Below are 20,929 nucleotides of genomic sequence, written 5' to 3' on the forward strand. Positions count from 1 at the left end.
CCTCTCCCCTGGCATCTCTGCTGTCCGTCCCCGGTCGGCCTTCTAGTCCGACCTTTTGTCTTCCGGAAGCTGTACCCACTCAGGAGGCTAAACAGTTCGAACTTCCTTCCCAGCTTAGGAAGGTAGAACGTGTGCCTCGCGCTTGCCGCTGCCTGCTGCCCACGCTGGCTAACCACAGGCAGTCCGAGGAGGGAGCGCAGCGGCCGCGGGTGCGAGCCCGGGGCAGGGGGAGCACGTCTCCTCTCACGAGCTGGTCACCAGCACCCTCCGTGAGCCACATGTCACACACGAAGCCGCCCAGGCTGCGTGAGCAGGCGTGCGGGTGTGACCCCCACGAACCCGGGCCCGTGGTCCGCACAGAGCATGGCCCACTTGCCGCCCCTGCAGTCACAGCCCGTGTGCCGTCAGGACAGGGTTGTTGCGAATGGAGCTGATGCTGTTTTTGGCCGACAGGCGGCAGAGAGACACAGCAGCATCAAGGATAGGCTGCGCCAGATGGAGGCCCAACTGGAGGAGGAGAACAAGGAGCTGCAGCGGGTGCCTATGCTGACGGGGAGGCGGCCCCTGGGCGGGAGACGCGGCTTGGGCAGGGGCCAGTGCTGCCTTTCTCTGCCGCTCCCGTCTCTGCCGCCGAGTGTGTGCATGTGTGAAACTGAAGGCATGGCGCCCAGGTGTGGAACCTGCTTGCTCGGACGTGGCGCTGGAGTCCCACATGCCAAACTGCTGGTCGAGACATGGTGTGTGTGTAGGATGGCTGTTCCTAGGCAGGAGGAGAACAGTAGTTGTACTGTGACAGAAGGCGTGTCAGGAAAGGGTGATGATGGAGGCTCGCATCACCAAGTCCTGAGAGAGGTTTCCCGAAAAGGTTGGCCACACAGCGATACAGACCATCCAGGAAATAGAGTGGGGATCCCGGGTCCAGCCTCACGTGTCAGTACTGTCCCCACCATGCCTGTGTTCTTGGCCCTGGACTGCAGAGCTTCACAGGCGGGCTCCCAGGGGGCAGTAGTTCTGACTCCCATCGTGAGACCCGTGGTGAGGCGCCCTCACCGCTTAGGCAGAGAGCTCAGTGTCTCCCGATCAGGGGTGCACTTCCTTACTTTCAGAACTGCTGCTCAGAGGCTGTTGAAATCGGGATGCTGTTTATGACTAAGCCAATTCAAAGTCAACTTTTGTTTTGCTTTAAAAATCTTTGAATGCCAATGCCTTATTGTGGAAGCTGTGACAGGTTTTGTTTCCTTGGGCTCAAAAATCACTGCAGACGGTGACTGCAGCCATGAGATTAAAAAAGGCTTGATCCTTGGAAAGCTATGACAAACATAGACAGCATATTGAAAAGTAGAGACATCACTTTGCCGACAAAGGTCCATATAGTCAAAGCTGTGGTTTTTCCGGTAGTCACGTATGGGTGTGAGAGTTGGACCATAAAGAAGGCTGAGCACTGAAGAACTGATGCTTTCGAATTGTGTTGCTGGAGAAGACTCTGTTTTAACAGAAAATAAACTGTTTTTAAATGTATTATGATGGAAAACTTCAAACATGCACAAAAGTGGATGGAGTAGTATAATAAATACCCATGACCCGTCCTGTCAATTAGTCTCAGCAATTTCTAACACAGAGCCAATCTCAAATAGATCATTCTTTTGTCTTCTCTCCATTTTTTTTTAATACAGTAGGTCCTAAAAGCTTTTTAAACCTTGAAATTGATGCTCATTTTATAAAACACAGACTTGCCAACTTTGTTATTACATTTAAAAATTGCTTGAGGTAATTATTTCCAGTTTTTTAATATGAATTTTCATATTGGAAAAGACCCTGATGCTGGGAAAGATTGAAGGCAGGAAGAGAGTGGATGACAGAGGATGAGATGATTGGACGGCATCACCAACTCAATGGACATGAGTTTGAGCAGATGCTTAGCAGAAGTCGAATTACATTTTCCTTATGGCTAATCCACTGCTGCAACATGTATAGCATTTCTGGTTTTGAACACTGAATGTGTTTGCATTATAGATGGGTTTAGAGTGTGTGGCCATTATGTGTGGTTCAGAATTCTGAGTAGTCCTTTCTGGGTTCACCCGAAAGCTGAGACAAAGCGTGAGCCTTTCACGTGGACTGTGCTGTGCGTCAGAAAGATAATACGAGCCACATACACAATCTAAAATTTCCTAAAAACCAACGGGCTACTTGACGTCCTTCTTTCACTGCAAGTCTTGAAATCCTCTGTGTGATTTCCACATCGAGCTTTGCACCAGCCTGTCTCACGTGCTCAGGGGCTGCACGAGGTGAGTGACTGCCATGGCCGACAGCACAGAGCTGCTGGGTTGAGTTGAGTGACTCAGAAACTTGGCCTGTTTGACTTGTTTTACCCCATGAGGAAGTGAAGTGGGCTGTAGAGGAATGAATGTGAGGAATGTAGGTGAGCTCCATGGAGACAGTTTAAAGCAATGAGAGGAGCGAGGGCAATACAGTGAGTCGTATCCCCCTGACCCAAACCCCCGCCCCAAGTCCAGCTTCTCTCTACCGACTTCATCGTTGTTAATGGCTTGCCATGTTTCCTCCAGAGAAACCTTTTCTACACCTGAGAGGGAACTTCCTCTTCATTATGGTTTATAAAGGTTAATATTGTTCTGAGTGTTTATATTTGCTAGGGACTCTTAGAGAACTTTTTCTCAGAATTAAAATGTTGGGAGTTGATACCTACTAACGTAACCTGTTCTGCACATTTTGGTGCAAGTCATTTTACATCTGGAAAGCAAGTGGTGCAGGCTGTGTCATTTGCTGTTTCATAGGACCAGCTGATTCTAAACCTGGAAACCCTGAGAGCCGAACTGGACCAGACGAGACTGCAAGGGGCTCCCTTCCACCACGGGTAGGCTGCTCTCCCGGACAGCTCCCCTCAGCGCTTTCGAGTGTCACAAGGGCCTGTCTGGTGTGTGGACAGTATGACTGGGTGTTGCTTATGGTTGCACCTCAAGGAGCCTGTAGCTTCGTGGCCAGCAAGAGGGAAGAGACAAGCATTGTTCCTTAGGGTCAAACTTGGTACCACGGAGTGTTAGTCACAGGATTGACAACACTCAAAACCACAGGCAGAGGTTTGGAAGTGGGGGGCCGACCAGTTGATATTTGGGTGTATTCATTTGAGGGGCCTGACAGACTGTGACACTGATGTTTCTGAAGAATCGCAGAAGGTTAATGACCTGTAGTCTTTTTTTTTACGTGAATGGAGCCTGAGACATGACTTGGCATTGACTGCGGTGGGAGGAATCACCTGGCTTGTGAATGAGGAGAGTAGAGTACTGAGCATCCTGATTTTTTCTTAACTCGTTGTTATAGGGGCAGTAATTCTTATTAAGTATTTAAATGTTTCTTTGGCTTCATCACGGAAAATGGTCACAAGTGAGAGATAAACTTTAGCAAAGGTTATTAAGTGCTTAACTGGTGACATTCATTCATCTGTACGAAATCGACTACTGCTTGAATCCTGACTTAGGAGACAATTTGGAGCCCATACGCATATTTCTGTGTTTGTGTGCTTAGGGGATCCTTGCAGTCCAGGGCCCCCACCCAGCCTTCTTCTAGAGAAAAGGAGATGTCATTTGAGACACAGGCAGAGCCAGAAACTGGTCCTGTGTCCGAAACCACAGCGGATAGAGTTCAAGGAGAGCACGTGCCCTGCAGAACGGGAGGGGACATGGCCGGACTTGGTGGCAGAGCTCCTCCAGGGTGAGGGGCTGGTGCTGTCAGAGGTGGGGAACCCCTGCTCCCGGGGTGGATGAGGTGAGTGTGAGGAAGACTGCGTAGACAGTGGAGGAAGAGGAGGTGGACATGGCCTCTTGCTCTTGGGGGTTTTTGGGTAACAAGGAGGGCCCTGGTGCCAGGACCTTCGGGTTCAGATGAAGAAGCCTGGGGCCTGGTCACCAGTCCCCTGTGTGTCAGTGAGAGTGAGAGACGAGAAGAGGAAGTAGCCGTGGGGCAGGAGGGGCCACTGTACTCTGAAGACAGTGGGCCACAGCGACTGGTGCGAGGGAGGGGTGTCTCCAGGAGGCAGCTCTCAAGGGGTCACGGCAGTGACTTAGCAGCACAGGTGGGGCCTCGGAGTGGGGCTTGCGGGCAGTGTGGGCTGGGTGGGGGGCACTATGCTGGCTCAGGAGGGAGGGAGTGGGGACTGAGAACCTGGCTCACAGGCAGGGCAGGCATGGCATATTTGGTGGGACCTCCCAGGGGAATTGGTCACCTTGTCTCTGAGACCTTCTCCCGGAGGAAAGAGCTTCAGGTAAGGAGGGGGAGAAAGATGGAGGCTGCACCCCGTGAGAGGACTGGGAGGTGATGGTTGGGGGCTGACCCAACCCGGAGGCCTCTGTGGCCCTCAGAGGACCCTCGAGAGTCCGCAGTCCACAGCGGGACTGTGTCATACCCCCCACCCAGTTCCCAAGTGTGCTCTGGCCCCAAGCCCTTGGGTGGAAGTGGAGCAGAGAAGGGAGCAGTTCTGTCAGGAGGGAGGAGAGACGGGAGGGAAGACAGGTGTGGCTCCGGGAGATTCCAGACTTCCATTTCCTGTGCAGCACAGCGTTCCTCGCAAAACCGTCAAGCAGAGCAGGGTGTGACCCTGAGCAGGCTGAGCTGGTGGTTGGCCCTGGTCACTTTGCAGACGTATGGGGTGTCCTGTCCTCGGAGAAGGGCCCTGTCTCCCGGGTTTAGGGACTCCTGCATGTGAAGACACCACCTTCTTCCCAGAGACAAGACTGAGCAGAGCCCGGGCGGTCCTGCAGTGCAGGCAGCTCACAGTCAAGACGGGGCTGCCCTGCCTCTCAGCAGGCCCCTGCTGAGTGAGCTCCTGGCACCTGCAGGCCCAGGCCTTAGTGCTCAAGGCCTGAGCATCTGTGACACACTCACCTCTGCTTTAATGGGAGACACCAATGGTGCTCAGCTCCGAGCTGTGGGTCCGAGGCCTTTCTGCTGCGGGTTGTCTGAGGCGCCTTTAAAAACACTGAGAGTGGTACAGACAGTGTTCCAGGCAGACTGTTGATTGTGATCCACGGACTTCACTTGGGAGAAGGGAGGTCAGAGCAGGCGTGGGCTGAAGCGGGAGGTGGGGTGTCAAGGGGAAAGCAGAGCAGGTGCAGGCCCCACCCTGGGACCTGAGAGTGGGCTCCAGGGGGACCCTGGACACCCCAACCCCAGACAGCCAATCCTGTCCTAGTCAGCTTCACACCCTCACGTCAGCACTGCCTTCCCCATGTACGGGAGTTTTCCAGTTGCTGGAGATGAGCCCTGAGTGTCTGCAGAGCAGCAGGCGGCCTGTTGCTATTGGAGCAGGAGGGCAGTGCCCTCCCAGGGGCCCTTTTGCTGTGAAATTGCCGATCTTCCAAATGGACAGGCTCTGGCTTAACAGACAGACTGAGCTCTCTTTTCTTCTAACAGCACTCTTCTTTCCTGTGTGTTTCAGCCCACCCCACTTGGGCAGCGCCCCAGACCTGAGGTTTCCTGTGGCTGACCGGCCCAGCATGGTACTAATTAGCACAGTTTTGAAATTGTCCTACAAGTAAATGGATACAACATATCCATCAGCTTATAGTGAGAAGAATTCTCATTGGAAGTTTAAGTGCCTTTATATTTTCACCTCATTCGTGGCATGTATTTTTTCATACATGTCTGTGTTTTGAGCTTCCATATTAAGTGAGCAGTTAGTTTGGGCCAGACATGGTCAGAAGTAGGACTCCAGCAGTGAATTAAAAACCGTGTGTGTTCTTTATCCACTGCTATGTAACGAATTATTGCAAAGCTTAGTGACTTCCCAGTGAGCAGCTCACAGTCCACAGTGCCTGTGCATTGTAGCAGGTGGGCCTGGTTCAGGGCCTCCTGAGAGCACAGACATGGGAAGGCCCCCCAGGGCTGGATGGCAGGCTTTCAGACTCACCTGGCTGCTGGGGACAGGCCCAGGTCCCTGCCGTGTGGCTTTCCCATATGGCCTGGCTCTCCTCGGAACACCCTCTGAGAGCGAGAGCGTGGGGTTTAGCCCGGGGCCTTTCGCGCCCCAGTCTCGAGGCTGCACACCTTCACTTCTGTTTGCGAAAGTGAGCTGCGAAGTCCTGCCTCGCTCAGGGGCTGAGCAGGAGTTGCCCCTTCTGCCTCTTGAAGGGAGGAGGATGGAAGAATTTGTGGACCCCTTTTTAAACCCGCACAGCCTGTCGAACAGTAATGAGCAGGGAAAGGAAACCAGAGAGCCTGAGTTGTCCGAGGAGGAGGGGACGATCGTGTGTGAACAGGATGGCCAGCGAGGTGACACCAGGAGGGTGACCTTGAACCAGAGACCCGGAGGCAGGAAGAGAAGTAGCCACTTGGAGATAGAAAAAGGGTCGTGTCAACCAGCGGGGACAAGGGAGAGAGTGGGCTGCAACAGGGAAGAGCCTGGGCTCAGGCCTGGGCAGATCGAGGCCAGAGCCTGTTTCCTGAAGTGGGGAGGGCTGCCGGGGCGGGGAGCTAAGAGCCGGGCCTTAGCCCTGTTGAGGTGGATGAGCCCATGGGGCTCGTGTCAGGGACGTGTCAGGAGAGCAGCTGAGTGTTCTGGCCTGCATCCGGGAGAGGACTCATTCAGCTCAGGGTGGACTTGGGGCCGTGGACATACAGATGGCATTTAAAGGCACGAGCATGGTAAAGTCACCAGGCGGGTGCTGGAGGAGAGAGATAGGGTGCAAGGGTAGAGCTGTGGGGCACCCCGCATTCCAAAGTTGAGAAGGGGTGCAAGGGACTGAGGAATAACCGCAGGGAGGGCAGGGCCTGGAGCCCAGGGAGAGACATGCTGGTGGGGGGGGGGGCGTGGGGGAGGGCAAGGAGGGGAGGGGGCTTGGTAACATGTGTTCCTGGAGCCCCCGGGGAGCTGCCCTGCAGGGCGGGGCACACAGCCTGCTGACAGAGAGCTGGAGACCGAGCGGGGAGGGGGACCGTAAGGGCCACTCCCAGGGGGCTTTCAGAGACCCGCAGTGGGTGCTACAGGGAGCCCTAGAGGAGGAATCTGCTGGTTCCCCTTGTGCTATTGGAAGGCGAGAGAAGGGAGAGGACGTGCTGACCGGGCTGATGGGGGTGAACCCATAGGCAGCTGGTTCGTCGGAGCGGAGCAGGAATGATGGCAGGTGGTCCTGGAGCCAGTGAAGGGGTAGCCCAGCCCTGGGGCGGGGTCGTGACAAAGACAGGAGGCGAGGGCACTGGCCACAGGGAACAGGGACCCAGCAAGCCAGCACCTCGAGGCTGCCCCTCAGTTCCTTTGAGGTCATGTCTGGGAAAGAAGGCAGGACCTGGGTGACAGTGTGGCAGGGGGGAGGTTTGCAGAGAGAAGGGTGTGAGGTGTGAGAGCGGGAGGGCAGCACGGGGCCCCGCGGGCACTCTCCAGTGTGTCTCAGATGACAGGGCCGCCCTTGCGGTGCAAGGGGCCGTCCCCCAGAACAGCCCAAGGGCCTGTGCCCTGAGGAGAGCCACGGAGGGCTGGCCCTCCCGTCTCCTGGCTGCCCCTGCTTGCTCCTGTCTGTGGGTGTTCAGACCAGCCTGGGAAACGGAGGGCTGGGAGCCTGTGAGGACAGCACTCTCCAGTGAACTGGTACCAGTGATGACCGCTGATAGGGATCCAGTGGCTGCCGAGCTGAAGGGTTCTTTTTTCTTATTTTCCTCCAGCTTGGCTGATGGAGGCATGGATGTATTTTTGTAATTTTCGGTTTCTGTCTCTTATTCCATTAGCCCACCTTTGTGAATAACCTCATAGGATTGCCTGCCTTCCACGCTGAGACCTGAATGTCACCAGGCCATCTAGGAACTGGATTCTCCCCCTGCCTGTTTCTTCAGCCCTGCTCGCTTAAGAGATGGCAGTGTCTCATGAGCATGGTCCATTTATCCACAGTCAGGGCTTCCATGTAAAATTAGGTTCAGTTCCCGATAGACTTGAGCTGCCCTGAATGTTGCTGATGAGACGTGGTCCTCTCATGCCCAGGTGCAGACCCTGAAGGAGCAGGACTGGGAGCGCGTGCAGCAAGCCAGCATGCTGGCCGACGTGGCCCAGGCATTTGAGAGTGACGAGGGCGTGTCTGACGGTGAGGGCGACAGGGTCACCCTCTTCAGCTCAGCCACTCAGCTGTCACCCAGGGGCAGGCTGATGCCAAGACTCTGACTGTGATGCTGCAGGAGCAGCTGGACACCATCAATGAAGAGATCCGGTGGGTGATGCCGAACTCAGCTCCCCAGAAACTCGGTTTCTCTGAGGAGCTGTCTTCTCCTAGGGACGTCTGAGTGTTCCATAGTAAGAAACCTGACCTCAGGTCTGCTTCAAGAATTTTCAGTTTTGAGATTGCCCTTGATTATAGAGCTCGGTCAGCTGGGGCATTCTGTCCACGGTGTGGTGTCAGCACTCTGTGGGGGGGGGGGCGTTGTGGGGTGTCCCCCCTCAGCTCTGAGCCCCAAGGTGGGTGAGGTGCCGAGGCGGTGTCCCCTGCGGCCCGTGCACCCTCCTGTGTCCCTCAGAGCCCCCCACGTTCTGGTGAAAAGCCACCTGGTGAAAGCTGGGGTTTTGGGGTTGGCAAATTCCCACTCAGATCTGCATTTTCCTTTTTAACTTAATGCAGTGTGAAGATTGGCTTGTTGTAAGACAGTGGTCCAAGGACATGTGTTTGAGTTTTTCTCATCTCATCAGTATATTTAAGATGTTTTCTTTAGACACCGTCTTGGCAGTTATAACAATTTTCAAAACGGGATAGAATCCAAAGGCCTGCCTCGTGGTGAGCAGGGGGCCTTGGGTCTGGGTGCAGCCAGGTGGCTGGGGGCCCCGAGGCCTGCCTGGTGCCACACCCGCACAGCTATGCCCGTGTCCCGAGTCCACGTTCAGAGTGGCCGCAGGCTGGTGACCCTGCACAGGACCAGGCAGAGCTGCTGCTCAGACTGTTCTCGCCACGTCAGCCCAGGCCGAGGTGCCCGTTCCTGTCGGCCGAGTGCGGGGCTCCGGGGGAAAGGCAGGGGGTGAACGGGACAACCAGCAAACGCAGGTGGTGTCGCCTGCCCATTTGACGCCAAGACAGACAGCTTTGTGGGCCGTGTTTGAGCACAGATGAGCTCAGAAAGATGGTCTTTCTGCATCCCTGCAGGAAGTATGGAACGGTTATATATTAATATTTTTATTTTTACAGCAAGTTGTCAGGTAAAAGTGATTTTTCCTTATGCGACAAGTTGACTTGATGTAAATGGTAAATTCTGTCCATCAACTTGTTATCAACAGTGAAAAACTTTCAAGATGTATGAGTAGAAGTGAAGCTGGAGAGTTTACTTCTGTAAGAATCTTGTATTTTAATTTGAAAATCATTTTATTTGCATAATCGTGTATTTAAACTGCTATATAAAAACATCCACCACACATTAGGGGAGAAGAGCAGAAACTGTGAATTCTAGGTTAATGCAGCACATTGACATGAATCCAGAAACTCACACAAAGCTGGTGGAGAACTTCATCAAGTGATGCGTTTGTATATATACAACCTTAAAAAAAAAAAAAAAAAAGATCAACTCAGCACTTCATCTGGTCTGGAGACTTGTGTTTAGAAACTGCAGCTTGTTTGTGAATTGCTGTTTTGATTATACAGAGTTCCTGATTCCCAGTGGAAAAGACTTGAGGCACTGACGTGCATCTCTGCCCTGAGAGCAGGGGAGGTAAGGGTTGTCAACTTGAGGTATCTCCTCACAGGAAAGAGAGTTGCCACCAGGGCCCCTTCAGAATGTTAGAGTAAATAAGTGAAATCAAGCGTGAATGATCAGGGCCAGTTTGTAAGACTCAACGCTAAGTTATTCTAAGTTTGAGAATATTCAAAAGAGGAAACGTAGAACCTTTTGGCTGAGATGTTCATTGAGCAACTGTTTCTGGAATTTGCTAATCATGACACAGAATGCCAGCCCAAATTTATTGTCCAGACAGGTTCCTCTGCTGACAAAGGCAGGTGATGCATTTTATTCTATTTTAGGTTGATCGAAGAAGAGAAGGAGAACACGGAGCAGCGGGCCGAGGAGACTGAGAGCAGGGAGGGCAGGGGGAGCTTAGGCAGCCTCCGTCGTTTTAAATCAGTGAGCTCCCTCAACCTGCTTCCCACCTCCTCGCATGCTGGCTCCTGCCCGCCCCTGCCCAAGCCCAGAAGGAGGCGGCACAGCCTGGCGCAGGAGGGAGACCAGCTGGGCATCATGACTCTGGTATGTGTCTGCCTCCTCCCTGCCGCATCCCTCCCCCAGCACGCTGTTTTTTGTTTGTTTTTTGTTTTTTCTCTTTATACCCAGAAGAAAATCAGGTACATTTGCTACGCTCAGAGGTCTAAAAGTTTTTAAACTGCCTAGTCTTTAATCATTCCACAATGGCACAGTGACAAATTAGTCTTGATATTTGGACCACTACTTAGCACGTCATCATGAACTCAGCCAGAGCCTGCCTCTGTAACGTTGGGCCTGGCCTGTGCTGGGCACAGCAGCTGCAGGGAAGTTTCTGTTCTCAGGGAGCAGACAGCTTCGTGAAAGTAACCATAGGCAGCTCTCATGGCATGGGAAAGCCGTACAGCACATTTTCCATTGGGGATGCCTGGCTGCAGGGTGCAGGGCATGCGGTGGGAACAAAACCAAGAATCTACACTGGTCTGCTTGCTGATGGACCTGGCCACGCGCTCAGTCCAGCTCTGCGTGTGAAACCAGGTTAAAAGCCCAGGGCCCCAGGGCCCCAGGGAAGACGTCGGGCTGCCTCACTTTTCCGAGTCTAAAACTGGGATGACGACCTAGGGCTTTTGGTGACAGAGTGTGCGGCTCTAAAGCACATGTTCCAGCTTTCTTGTGTGTTTAGCTTAGGTGTTGTGAGTGCATTGCTGTTTACCCCATGAAATCACGTGTACAACATTCTGCTTTGTAACTGGACTTGTATTATCTCTTTTTTCTGTTACCACCCATTTCATGTTAGCTGCATTGTTAGTCAGCTTATAATTAAATTAACCGTGAATCATTTTAGCGGCCTGTGAAGTGGTAACTAGTCCATTTTGTGGTCTTTTGACACTGTTTTTATAATTTGCATCATTGGCTAATTAGTTGATATTTAAAATTCTTTGATGATTTCTCTGTGGTTTCATGCTTGATTTCTTTCCAAATATTTGGAAAAGAACAGTTCTGTATGTTTTCCTTGCTGTTGGAGTTCTCTGACAGTGTGTCTGCTTTCATCATTGGTTTTGATTCCCTCTCTCATCCTGTTGTCTGCTTAGTCGTCATGAATCCAGATCCCCCCCAGCCCCCGAGGCTGTAGTTTACCCATCCATCTCCCCTCCCCCGTCCCCCACTTGCTCTGGTCATAGCCGTGCTGTGGTCCACAGCGTGTGTCCCCTTAGTCGGGTTTGTGCTTTGTCTTCATGTCTCATTAAATGGTGTTTTTCCCCCATAGCAGTAAGTTGAATTGGTGTATCACTATGCAGTTACAGGAGAAGGCAATGGCAACCCACTCCAGTACTCTTGCCTGGAAAATCCCATGGACGGAGGAACCTGGTAGGCTGCAGTCCATGGGGTCACACAGAGTCGGACACGACTGAAGCGACTTAGCAGCAGCAGCACGCAGTTATAAGCATAATATATGTAGATGGATCCTAAACTACATATCATGTGTAATTCATAAATGAGATTGTGCTTACATAAAGAAATGATCCTCTTAAGTGTAGAATTAATGGACTTTTAGATATGCAGATGACACCACCCTTAAGGCAGAAAGTGAAGAGGAACTAGAAAGCCTCTTGATGAAAGTGAAAGAGGAGAGTGAAAAAGTTGGCTTAAAGCTCACCATTCAGAAAACTAAGATCATGGCATCTGGTCCCATCACTTCATGGGAAATAGATGGGGAAACAGTGTCAGACTTTATTTTTGGGGGCTCCAAAATCACTGCAGATGGTGACTGCAGCCATGAAATTAAAAGACGCTTACTCCTTGGAAGGAAAGTTATGACCAACCTAGATAGCGTATTCAAAAGCAGAGACATTACTTTGCCAACAAAGGTCCATCTAGTCAAGGCTATGGTTTTTCCAGTTGTCATGTATGGATATGAAAGTTGGACTGTGAAGAAAGCTGAGCATCAAAGAATTGATGCTTTTGAGCTGTGGTGTTGGAGAAGACTCTTGAGAGTGAGTCCCTTGGACTGCAAGGAGATGCAACCAGTCCATTCTAAAGGAGATCAGTCCTGGGTGTTCATTGGAAGGACTGATGCTAAAGCTGAAACTCCAGCACTTTGGCCACCTCAAGTGAAGAGTTGACACATTGGAAAAGACTCTGATGCTGGGAGGAATTGGGGGCAGGAGGAGAAGGGGACGACAGAGGATGAGATGGCTGGATGGCATCACCAACTCAATGGACATGAGTTTGGGTGAACTCCAAGAGTTGGTGATGGACAGGGGGTCCTGGCATGCTGCGATTCATGGGGTCACAAAGAGTCGGACACGACTGAGCAACTGAACTGAACTGACACAATATCCTTTCTGTGTTGGTGCTTGTATTTAAGACTGTAAATCTCATCAGCTTTTGCACAGTTAATGTCTCTATTAGACTCGTTAAAAAAGTATCTTCTATGGTTAATAAAATGTAAAGACTGCACCTGCTATTATGCTAGCTTTCATTCTTACATATTTTCACAGGGAACTTGCTTTAATGAATTTATTGTGAGAAGTTTTAAATCAAATTCTATGTCAGGATTTTACATTAATGTCCAATAGGTGGTTAGATTTGTTCAATGTTAAAATAGATATTATGGTAACTTCCTCATCAGTTAAATTACTAATTTAAAGTATAACATGTTTTTGATTAAGAGAAACTAACTTATAGAGAAATTTGGCTGAGAATAGACACCTGTTAAGGCCCTTTGTTGTACAGAATGCTGTGCTTTAATAAATCATGATGTTGTAATAGAATGGTATCTTCCTGAGTAATAATTTATAGTGTTTCTCTAGTAAATCTTGAATAGCTTATTTAACTTCTGTGGTCAAAAAAAATGTTCTGTTTCCAGTCACATGTTCTCTAAATCTTCATGTCACTTACATGTTTGCCATCATTTTTGCTTTACTGTATTTGCCTCTACGGATTCTTGAAATTTTAGCTTCAAAGTCGCAATGAATCTGGTTTCTCTTCATTTCTTTGCATGCATCTATCAGCCTAGTGATTTAAGGAAGCAGCGTCGAAAGGTAAACTGTTTAGTAATTTAGCAGGCCTTTGTTTCTCTGTGAAGTATTAAAGAGTCCTTATCGTTTAACGTGAATGAACACTGTGTGGTTATGTCCTGGTGAATAATTGACGTTTTAATGGAAGTGATGAAACTCACCCACCACTTAAAATGTGCTGATGGTTCTGTTGGAAATAGGTCATTCGTTGGGACAATTGTAACAGTTTGCCTTTCTCCCACTTGTTTGCCTTCTGATCATCTCATGCTTGTTTATAATAGACATAGTATTATTTATTATTTTTAAAAATTTCTGTACTTATGTTTTTGGCCATGCTGCACAGCTTATGGGATCTTAGTTCCCCAAGCAGGGATCAGACCAGTGTCCCGGCAGTGAAAGTGCCAAGTCTTAACCTTTGGACCACCATGGAATTTCCGCTTAGTGTTTTCATGTAAGAAATGACTGAATCAGAGCCATAGATGTTAGATTTGCGGGAAGCCAATTTAATGATGGTGGGTAGCAGTGTGCAGGAGACTCTGTGTGCCGGGCACGTGCTTTCCGAGTCTGTCATCTCATCCCCAGGTGAGGTCCAGGCTGCTGCTATCCCCATTCAGCAGACATAGACACTGAGGCTTAGCGAGGCCGGGCACCCTGCCCAGGCTCTCACACCCAGCAGCGTGGTGCGGACTGGTCTGATCAGAGCCTGGACACTTAACCATGGTGCTGTCCAGCCACCTTTCCTCCAGAGGCTCTCGTGTCCATCACGGCATCCCTGATGGAGGGAGCATCAGGAGGGAGCTCGCTGCCTCTCCCCTCGGGTCACTTGGATGAGCCCCTGTTGTTGGAGTCCAGTGCCCCAAGGGCTGGCCTTCCTTGTCCCTCTCCTGCTCCCAGCCCGCTGACCGAGCACTCCTGGGCCTTCCCGCAGGACTGGGGTGGCGGTACTCCAGTTCAGGCAACTCAGTGCCCGGGAGCCCTTCTGCTGAGCACAGCAGAGCAGCGCTGTCCCCCTGGGTTTGGTCACCTGGGTGTGCCGCTCGCCTGCTCTGTGGCCTGCTTTGCCCTCCTGTTCAGCGAGGACAAGGCACTGCCCTTCCTAGCCACATGTGGCACCAGTGGGGCAGCTCCCATCCTGGGGGAGGGCAGCCAGGCCCAGACCCAGAGGCCTTCCTCAGGAGGAGGCCCAGGAGAAGGGGCTGGCCTGGGCCCTGACTCTGAGGCAGGTGTTTGTCTCCACTGAGTCCATAGTCAACCCAGGTGTGTCACTTCCCTGCTCTGTTCGTTGTTGTTTTCTGATTTTTATAAATGCTTATTTTTACTTGACTTTGAGATTGATCCCTGTTCAGTTCCATGTGGAAAATTTCTAGCCTTTGTAGCCTTCTGTTGTCTGAGGGTTCTTGTTAGAGCTCAGGGGAGGGAGCCCAGTTTATCCAGCTGCTCTTAAATGAGTTCAGCTGTATTTTGCACTAAGTTACTTTGTTGTCACCAAGCTCCTGTGGGGCTGCACGGGATCAGTATTCCTTACAGAATCCCACCAAAAAGGCACAGGTTAGTTGGTCAAAACAACGCACTCATTGTTTATAACAATACATGCCATGCATGTTTCCTAAAACCTCCCCTGGTTTAACCACACACCGAAATGTATCAGTGAGACCTGTTTGGACCCTGCAGGGTTAATCTGTTCCCACACTGTCTTTCCTTTCCTCACACCCAGGACCAGCGGAAACGCTGGGAGTCCAAGAGAGATCATCTTCTTCTTCTTTTTTTTTAATTAGTTTATTTTTTAATTGAAAGATAATTGCTTTACAGAATTTTCTTTTCTGTCAAACCTCAACATGAATCAGCCATAGGTACCCATATATCTCCTCCCTTTTGAACCTCCCACCGCTCTAGGGTGATACAAGATCATCTCTTAGTGAAGACCTGGGGGTGCCTTATGGAAACCACTGTGAGCGAATGACACTCGAACTGCGTGTAAGTACTTCAGTGGGTAGTCCCCAGTCTGTATGTTACCGAGAAATACGATCCAGGCACATGGTGTTCGCGTGGAGGGGTTAGGTACCTTTTCTGTGTTTCTCTTGTTGTCATGGGTTCCAGTAACCTGCATCATCACTACAAATGATCTTGGATGGTGGCACAAGCTGTGTCTTTTTCTCCTTCAAACAGAAAGGTCTGGACGGCTTTGCTGAGAGGTTTTGTACTCTAGCTGTGGTGCTTCTGAGCAGCATCTGGCGATGAGCACAGTCCTTTCATCAGGGCAGTTCATGCCGTGCAGGATTCACGGTGCCAGCATCGCTCTGCTGTCCTGCCCCGCAGGGCCATCTGGTCGCTGGATTCCAGGGAGGGCCGAGGCCGGCTGCAGGGAGGCTCCCGTCCGGGGTCTCTGCACTCAGTCAGATGCTCTCGTTGCCCCATAGCCCCCTTTTTTTGAACAAGACAGTCCTTTAAGATGGCATTAAGCTATAACAAGGGTTTTTTTGTACTTGGGGGAAAGCATAGCTAATAGATCTTCAAATAAGTTTCTGGTTATAATGTAAAGCCTGTGTGATTGCCTTTTTCAGAACAGTCTATTGTTAGCCAATTTGACACTTACCTCACTCCCTCAGCTGCCAGCTATACGGGAAGAGGTAGGAGATGACAAGACCGCCATCAAATGTGAAACCTCGACCCTCGCCTGGCCACGGTCCCTTCGGCTGGGCCGCCTGCGCACGGGGGCGCTGCGCACAGCCACCCATGAGGACCTCAGGGACGCCCACAAGTAAGCGACCTGTGTGTGCGTCGTCAGTTTCAGGAGCCCTGCGCCTCTTGTCTTGAAAGAGTTGCAAGGATGATTTTAAAGGAATACCACTGAGTTCGGTGCCTGTGTTTAGTGGTGAACTTCAGGTGCTGGGGAAGAAGAGCTCAGTGACCTCAGTGATTTTAGAAAACGTCCATCTCTACAGATTGACTCCTGTGGGAGCTTTCTTCCTGCTCTTGGTAGAGGTCTGCCCGGCCTGGGGCACGTTCCTGACAGTGACGGCCCCGTGCCTCTCGGGTTCGCTCTTGAGGGTCCCTCCCTTTTCTGCAGGGGTCTCCTCTCAGGAGACTCTGTCCCCTCCTGTGACTGACACTGTCCTCGTTCAGAACACTACTTGCTGAGCTCCCATCCTGAGCCAGGCAGCACTCAATGGGGGGCATGTGTGTTCACCTGACCAGCAGCCCTGCACGGTGACCGTCGCTCTCCTGCCACGGCCGGGCACGGTTACCCTGTGGGAGGCGGGGGACCTACCCAGAGCAGGGGAGCTCGTCTTCTCCTGGAGCATCATCACCTGCCGAGCAGCGACCCTAAGGGAGGGTCAGAGCGCCCTCTGCACCAGCTGGCCTGGAGTCAAGCCCTCCTCGCGGGAGAGCTCGAGGCAGAGAATCTCAGCTTCCCGGTGCAGTTGTCTGACGCTGGGAGCCTGCATTGCTCGTGTGGAGTGTGGTCGGTGAAGGAGACTCCAACTGTCAGCTGCGAGGTTGAGGCGCGGGTGCTGCTGGGTGCCCGTTTCTATCAGTAGCTCTTGTGGAGGGGTGTGTGTTTGCACAAGGGTGCCAGTTAAAGGTCGTTTTCTCTCCCCGAAGCTCCACAGGCTCTCAGGACAGCCCCGGGAATAACCCCAGCAGCAGCACCAGCAGCCAGGGCTCGCTGCACAAAGCCCCAAAGAAGAAGGGCATCAAGTCCTCCATCAGCCGCTTGTTTCGCAAGAAGGAAAAGGGCCGGCCTGAACACCCCAGCAAGGAGGCGTTAGGACCAGGTGGGTGCTTCACCGTTCAGAGGGAGGAGGGCCTGCAGGCATCTCCCTTCTGTGTCTCCCCTGTTGTCCCCACGAGGCTCCTGTCAATCATCCTGGGGGTCCTCCTGGGAGCAGGAGTGGAGGAGGCGTCTGTCTTCTCAATGGGTCTGAGATGATCGGCTGAGTTAATGAGTGGATGGTTGGATGGATGGATTGATTAGTGAGTGGTGGATGGATGAACAGATGGCTGGCTGGATGGGTGGATGAACGGAGCATGGAAGGAATAAAGCAGATGATTGTACTCCAGTGCTAGAAACATATTCTACGAAATTGATTGAGTAGGAGCTGGGCGATGATTGTTTCATCCTAACAGTGACATGTGTTTGGAAACGGCCTAAGTGCTCCTCAGTGAGGGGTAAGGTACAATCTGTGGACACCCCACAAGGAACAGCCCGCCCTCCTTCCTGCCACCTTCCCCATCCCCAGGAGCTCATCAGGGGTTCTACCCATGCCCCCCACCCCACCCGACAGCCACACAGGTCCTCCTGGGGTCCCCTCATCACACAGGGTTATCATCAGGCCCCCATATCACTCAGCTTCCTCTCCTTGAGGACAGCGTATGTTCCTGCCTCTTCAGCCACAAATGTGTTGAGTCTCGTTTGTGCTGGGTGTGGGATTTACAGGGGTAAGTAAAGCAGATGTGGTCTGGAGCACAGTTAAGTGACAAGAGAGAAAAAGGAGCAGATTATTAAATGCTATCCCTATTAGTAGTAAATACAATGCTGAGATGGATGGTGCATTGATTATGTACCAGATGCTGTGTGTGCCCCTTACCAAGCAGGTGCTGCCCCCTCCCGATTTACAGAGGAGGACACAGTGACAGTCACGTGGTTAGGGAGCGGTTAGGGCAGGTTCACACCCACCCAGTGGGACCAGACACTTTGCCGAGCCCTAGCCACCTCTCTCGTGGATGAAACAGGAATGAGATGGCTCTATGGCATGATGATTCAATGGACATGAGTTGGAGCAAACTCCAGGAGATAGTGAAGGACAGGAAAGCCTGGAGTGCTGCAATCCAAGGAGTGACAAGAGTCGGACACAACTGAGCGACTGAACTAAAACCTGAGTGTGTGCTAACCTGTTTCAGTCGTGTCTGACTCTGCGACCCCAGGAACTGTAGCCCACTAGCTCCTCTGTCCATGGGATTCTCCAGGCAAGAAGACTGGAGTGGGTTGCCATGCTCTCTTCCAGGGCATCTTCTCAACCCAGGGATCGAACCCACATCTCTCATTATCTATTGCATTGGCAGGCAGGATCTTTACCCCTAGCGCCACCTGGAAAGCCCCAGTGAATGCTGACAACTAGAAATGCAGAAAATAAGGGCTGCTCCTAAGTTAAACTGGAAGAGCAGCAAGCACAGGTTGTAAAGAGGAAAACACACGATGAGCGACAACAGCGCCAACAGAAACAAGGGATGCGTTCACCCACAGAAAGAAAATATCTGTGCCGTTCGGAAGAGGAGCCCGTCACCCTTGGAGGGACAGCTGGAACCAGAATGAAAACCGAGGCCATGGTCAGCAGTGCCCACCACACGGCCTGGGTGGCGTGGTGTCACTCACCAGGCTTCCTGTATCCCCAGAGCTGCTGGCAGTAACATCTCTGAGTGCCAGGCCGGGCAGCGTCCCCGAGTGAGCTAAGGCATCACTGCTCTCCTTCCAGTGCTGCTCCGGGGCCCTCTGTAGGCGGCCACCCTCATCCCCTGCCCTGCCACTTGCTGGGGCCCGGCTGTCCCCCTGGAATCCTTTCAGCCCTTGAGCTTGGGTGTTCCCAGCCCTCTGCCACACCGGACTGGGACGCAACTCAGGACTTGGGCTTGAGATATCAAGGAGACCGTGAATCTGGAAGGACACCACCCTGGGGCCTGTGAGAGAGCAGGAGAGCAAAGCCCCTACGGGGAGGAAGCAGAGCTGGGGGAACGTGCCCACAGCCTCCACTGCCTCCTGCACAAGTGCCTTTTCTTTGTCTCTCCTTGACCTGAAACAAAGCCCAGCTGCTGCTGCTCCGCAGGTGATTCCTAAAGATGCACCTCCTGCCAGAGCTATTGTCCTGCTGCTCTGGGGCTGCCTGAGTGTGCTCAGGAGTATCAGACAAGTAGGGCTGCCACACCTCATACTGGAGGTGGGGGGCCTGATACTGGGGAAGGGTCGGAGGTGGGGGGAGGGTTTGAGGGTCGGGGAGGGCCTGATGCTGGCCTAGGGCCGTGACGCTGGACTGGGGTCTGATGCTGGACTAGGGTCTGATGCTGGGGAGGACCTGATGCTGGACTAGGGTGCATCATTTGGATCCCCGTCAAGGTTCCTCGGACACCCCACGCTGTGACCGATGGCGAGCCTCGACACCTGAACTTTGTTCCCACCCTTGGCCCGCTGCCCACACCTCAGCAGCAGAGGGGCCCTGTCCCCGCAGATGCTGAAGTGATGGAGCCTCTTGTCTCCAGAGCCAAGGGCATGAACACACTGTCGGTCGTCCTCTAGGGACACCTATGCTTCCGCCTTCTGGCCTTTCCATTGCATCCGTCCATTTCTCTTAACAGAATGTCCGTGTGATGACACGGGCTCCCATTACCAGCTCTGGTCTGTTCTCAGTGAGAGTACAGCTTACCCTCGGCACTCTTTATTGGCCCTGGGAAATTTTGCTTCAGTACTTTATTGAAAGAAAGCAATAAATAATACTGTGATAAAAATAGTTCAAAAGTAGACTGTACATACTTTGTCACATATTCGGGAAGTTCACAAAAGATTAATAGGAAAATAGAATGATAACAATGAATTGTACAAGTAAATTAAAGGCGGAACCCACATGTAAAGAAACATGCTGTCTCTGTCTACCAAGATACCAGCTGCATAATAAATATCACACTGTGACCTGAACGCATCTCTTGCTGGCTTTTTTAATGTGCCGCTGAAAAAGTAAAAATTACATTTGCTACTTATACAATCCAGAATGGCTATGTCATCACAATCTAAAAATGTACGCCTAGGTCCATTCTTTAAACATGTTTACAATCATGTAAAAAGATGATTTACATAAAAATAAGGCCTTTGTCAGAGCTACACTACCCTGTCTGTCTGGGAAGTGGCACCTTCACTGTCCAGCTCGATGGCTCTGCAGCGGGTGCAGGGCATCGCGATTGGTCCCCAAAGAGTCTCACCGGAGAGGAGGGATCCGGGTCCACAGAGACTGGGTTACAGGAGAGATTTTCAGTCTTCTTCTAGGCATCCTTTCAGCCCAAATTTCATTAGAAGCTCACATTTAACACCCAGTACTTTTAAATCACTTCACGCTGTGGACAAAAAGCATTTCTTGCTAGAAAAAGTACAGTTTAGGCCAGTCGTTAACATCCAACAACAATTGGTTGAAATTAAGTTTGCTTATTTCAGAGTGATTGTTGGAGAGCTTGGTTACATTCTGGAAGGATAATGCACACCGTGTCATGATGATTTTACAATCGCAGGAAAACCCCTTCTCTCATGGTTTAACATTGAAAAATTAAACAAGAATAATTACAATAAATGCATCATTTACAAAAGCCCTGTGTTTGTTCATAGGATTTATACAGACAAGCACTACAGTACATTCATTTGAAAGACTGAAATCAGGTATCAGAACATGAATTGATCTGAAAGGATATTCATAGCCTGAATATACAAGAAAAAGGAAGGAATTATATAAATGAAGTCATAAGTTTACATAAATATCAGAAACATTAAATTCTAAAATATTTTCTCTATGGTATTCATGAATTTTTCACTAATTAAAAACCCTGTAATATCTTCGGGTCCATGTAACAAGTATTAACAGAGTAAAGATTCCATCGAGTTCAAAATGTAGTCTTTGTTGTATACTGGATGCTGTATAAACATCTGGAGAATTCGTGCAGGTAAACTGGAAACACACACACAGAAAAGTCAGTCCTGGGTTGGCAGC

At 51.2% G+C, this 20,929-nt stretch overlaps 1 protein-coding gene across 1 annotated transcript; it reads left to right on the forward strand.

Moving 5' to 3' along the window:
- The first annotated feature begins 363 nt into the window (after positions 1-363).
- On the forward strand, positions 364-19,872 carry LOC100336757 (liprin-alpha-2-like). Its single transcript, XM_059890024.1, is given in 10 exon segments — positions 364-737; positions 2,194-2,285; positions 2,793-2,872; positions 7,982-8,129; positions 8,132-8,204; positions 9,993-10,215; positions 15,081-15,161; positions 15,794-15,945; positions 16,791-16,963; positions 18,433-19,872. Coding segments are annotated over 10 exon segments (1,560 nt in total). The 3' UTR covers positions 18,597-19,872.
- The last annotated feature ends 1,057 nt before the right edge of the window (positions 19,873-20,929 follow it).

The sequence above is a fragment of the Bos taurus genome, chromosome 9 (assembly GCF_002263795.3).
Source record: "Bos taurus isolate L1 Dominette 01449 registration number 42190680 breed Hereford chromosome 9, ARS-UCD2.0, whole genome shotgun sequence".
Classification (NCBI taxonomy): domain Eukaryota; kingdom Metazoa; phylum Chordata; class Mammalia; order Artiodactyla; family Bovidae; genus Bos; species Bos taurus.